The following is a 3,803-nucleotide window of genomic DNA, read 5'->3' as shown; positions in this document are numbered from 1 at the left end:
ACTGCATGTAAAAAACAATCTCCCCTATGTAAGTACTAGGCGAAATTTACATGTGCTAACTGAGTATATGTTTTACCGAAACACAGGACCTACTGCATGTAAAAAACAATCTCCCCTATGTATGTACTAGGCGAAATTTACATGTACTGACTGCATAAAAGTCTGACCAAAACTCATGAACTACTGCGTGTAAAAAACATCTCCAACATGTAAAAACTAGGCGATATTTACATGCATTTGACTGTGTAAAGTATAACCGACACACATGAACAGCTGTGTGTAAAAAAACATATTGTCCATGTAAATCTGCTATCATGTATGTAAGTTTTGATTCAAATTTACATGGTTTACAAAGTTTTATTACCGCACAATTGTTGCATGTCAAAACGATTTAACCACACACAGTTTGGTACATGTAGAAATTATCTCGATTATGCACCTACTAATAGAAGATAAGCAGTACCATGAGATGTGTAATGATCAACTCCATGAAAACAAGCATAAATCGTGACTACAAGCATCTCGTCGAATAACAACGCCAGACAAACGAGGGGGGTCGCAGCACTCACCAGCCTCGAACTGGTCGATTCGCCGGTGCGCGTCGCTGATTCTCCATCTCCGAATACTCTCAATGACGGAGCAACCTCAGAAACGTCGATTCGCGGGCTCGCGCAGCCGAATCCAACCCCTCCACCGCTCAGGCGAGTCGATCCGGTCTTCGGCGCCGTCCAATGTCCTCCGCACTTCTCCGCCGCCCAGCATGACCGCCTCCAGGACTTCCCGCCGAACCGCTCGCCGCCCACAAGGAGGAATAAGAGCTGGAAATCGAGCATGCGCTTGGTGCGGGCAAGAGAGAGGACGGGAATGGGGATGAGCTCGGGAGAGTTGGCCAAATAGGAAAAACGATGGGAAGGGAAAACACCGGTGTCACTTTTTGTCTGGATGCGCCGCTTTGTCGGGCCCGCCCGATGGAGATCCGACGCAAGAGAAGGGTGAGCACCGCGGTAGACAACATAGAGCCCAGGCAAGAAATAGATTTTGGGTTGTTTTTATAATATGTAGGGACGCAACTATTCATTCACTAAAAGACAACATTTGCAAAAAAAAAAATGCAAACAAAAGATCCACGCAAGAGACACCTTAATCGGGTGTGCGACGTAGTACGGCGCCTCCCACCTTAATGTCTGCTTTGTTCTGGATGCAAAGCTTGCCAATGAGGTGTTTGTTGAATGTACCAGCATTACACCGTTTTCAATTATCCACCATTATAGGAACACCTTTGATGAGTGTTGCGTTTTAGAGGTCGAGCTACATGTATCTCTTTATTTTCAAACAATTAAATTTATATTTAAAATTTTAAAAATTTCAAAATAAAATTCTAGAGGAGGCCAATGATGTATGCTACATTGGTGTAAATTTTCAATGCAAATTAATTTGTATTCTAGGCTATACAAAACTGACAAAACTTGATAAATTTTATTGTCTTCCATTATGTACTAGTCACTATAAAATTTGCTAGAATTTGTTATTTTTTGTTTAGCCTAGAATATGAAGTAGTTTGTATTGAGATTTTACACCACTATAGTACACATAATTAGCTATCTGCGGAATTTTGGTTCGGATTTTTTGAACCTTTGAAAACACGAATTCTGAGTGTTTAAAAATAAAGAGCTACATGTAGATTGGCCTCCATTTGAAGTTTCCCCACGGTTGATGATGTGATATTTGTAGCTCTCTGTGATGCAAAGCTAGCCGTCGTGCAGGCGTTCCAAATGGAGGACTACCGATGCACACACACACGTGGTATCGTGGAACATTATGAACACGATACCGAGATTAACGTTCTCCAAACCATCTTTTATATAACCGAATTGTTAGGTTGTAGGCTTCTAGATCTCTATGAGAGAGGTATGATGTTGCATGTCCCACCGCCACCACCAATTGATTAAGTTCTCGTAATTATGGTATATATAGCTTTCTTAACATAAAACCGGCCTAGTTCATCCTAAAGTTACACCATTTAATGACATCACTTTGCAATCTCGAAATGGTAGAATGGCATGACTCTCCAAGTCCAAGAATCCAACAACACCCTACTCTCCACCCTCACGCAGACCGAGAGGCCACGCCAGCCACATAGATAAAGTTAAACTGCTTAATTTAGCACCCTAAATATTTTATTTTTCCTAAATTAATTAACTTAGCTTTATCTAGATGGGCACTAAAATTAATTGAGTCAATTATTTTTGGAGGAAGGAAATAATATCGATGCCATTTTCCATGGTCCATTTAGGCGTGCGGGGCGCTGGGAGCATCGGTGAACCCTAGGCGGCCGCTAGTAAAAAAAAACCTTTGCGCGCCTCCAAATTTTACTACTCGTACGGCGCGTGCATGAGTCCCGATCGGAAAATTTTCTCCGGGACGACGGTGCCGAAGAACGTCACCCTCGTGGCAATGAAACCACCGCGCCCGCAACGGCCAGTCCACGCGGCCACACGTCACGCGTCTCTCGTCATGGATTCCGCCTCCACCCAACGCGGCGTCTCTATCCACCACCACTCCCTCTTCCCCTGCGCCATTATAAATTCCCGGCCACCTCCAGCTCCATTTCACCAACTCACAGCTCAACTGCTCTCAACCCCTCCTCATCTCTCTCACCTAGCCCGAAGCAACCCCGCAGAGCGAAGCAAGCGACCGAGCAAACCAATGGCGATGACACCGTCAGCAGCTGCAGCCGTCTCCTTCTCCGTCCGCCCATCGGTGACAACCACGACATTCCGGCCGCGCGCCACCGTCGTCGCATCGGCCTCCGCGGGCGCCAAGCGTCTGCGCACGAGAGCCCCCAAGGGAGGCAAGTGGTGGGCGCCGCTGGTCGGGTGGTCAGGGCGGGCAGACTACATCGAGACCGCGGCACCGGTGGTGGAGGAGGTCGAGGAGGAGAAGGCGGCGAGGCCGTTCGCGGGCGGCCTGACGGAGGAGAAGGCGCGGCAGCTGCGCGCGCGGATGGCGGAGATGGACAGCTTCCACGACGCCATGTATCACTCCGCTATCGCATCCCGCCTCGCACGCACAGCATAGGCCACCGGCCGGTCTCCATGGCCGCAGAGAACCTACCCAGACAACTCGCCGGCACTACCACGTACTTGCCCGTTCTTGGTGTGTGCCAGTGCGCGTGTGCATAGCTGTTTCTTCTTCTTGTAAATTACAAAGCTCCCCCGCTTCGTCCGTCCTCATGGAGGAGAGGTTGGAGATGAAGAAGGGAGGGATCTGGTTTTTCGGTTGATCCCTCCCCCTTCGTCCCCAACGCGACGCTCCCCGATCTGTATAGTTTTTTCTCTTTTTTTTTCTTTTTGTAAATTACAAAGCTCAGATGTATGTATAAATGAACCAATTACAAGCTCAGATCTTTGGACTTGATTCTACTCTTTGCTGCAACATTGTCGAGATGTCTGCTTATCATTCCGCTCAAATTGTCGTGTTGAATTTTCCGTTCGATTCCATTTGATGCGCGTCAATTGAGGTCACAGCTGGTACAGTCGATTGACTAATTAATTAATTTGGTGCACCGACCTCCTCTCTGATAAGCATATCGTGAGAATTTTAAAAACGAAGCATGCAAAAAATGTAAGTGTGTGTTCAAGGGACAGAACCATTTCGCACCCAAGCCAACTCTTGTGTTGTTGTGGAATGGAAAACCTAGAGCCAATTCTTGTGTTTGGTTATTGAATGAAACGAACCCGAGTAGTTTCTCAAAAGGAATATTCTTCCTATATGCAAAATGTATCCATTCCACCGATTCGATG

The 3,803-nt window shown here is 46.6% G+C and overlaps 1 protein-coding gene across 1 annotated transcript; it reads left to right on the top strand.

Moving 5' to 3' along the window:
- The first annotated feature begins 2,657 nt into the window (after positions 1-2,657).
- LOC124680973 lies at positions 2,658-3,462 on the top strand. The gene has a single exon (XM_047215982.1). It carries the CDS (start codon positions 2,707-2,709, stop codon positions 3,076-3,078), a length of 372 nt encoding a protein of 123 aa, XP_047071938.1. The 5' UTR covers positions 2,658-2,706; the 3' UTR covers positions 3,079-3,462.
- The last annotated feature ends 341 nt before the right edge of the window (positions 3,463-3,803 follow it).

Source organism: Lolium rigidum, unplaced genomic scaffold (assembly GCF_022539505.1).
Source record: "Lolium rigidum isolate FL_2022 unplaced genomic scaffold, APGP_CSIRO_Lrig_0.1 contig_320_1, whole genome shotgun sequence".
Lineage (NCBI taxonomy): Eukaryota > Viridiplantae > Streptophyta > Magnoliopsida > Poales > Poaceae > Lolium > Lolium rigidum.
Note: the sequence above shows the minus strand (reverse complement) of the source record. Positions and strands in the feature narration are given on the sequence as shown.

Excerpts from the sequence above, each read along its gene's own strand:
- LOC124680973 (XM_047215982.1), top strand. The coding sequence starts at position 2,707 with ATGGCGATGACACCGTCAGCAGCTGCAGCCGTCTCCTTCTCCGTCCGC.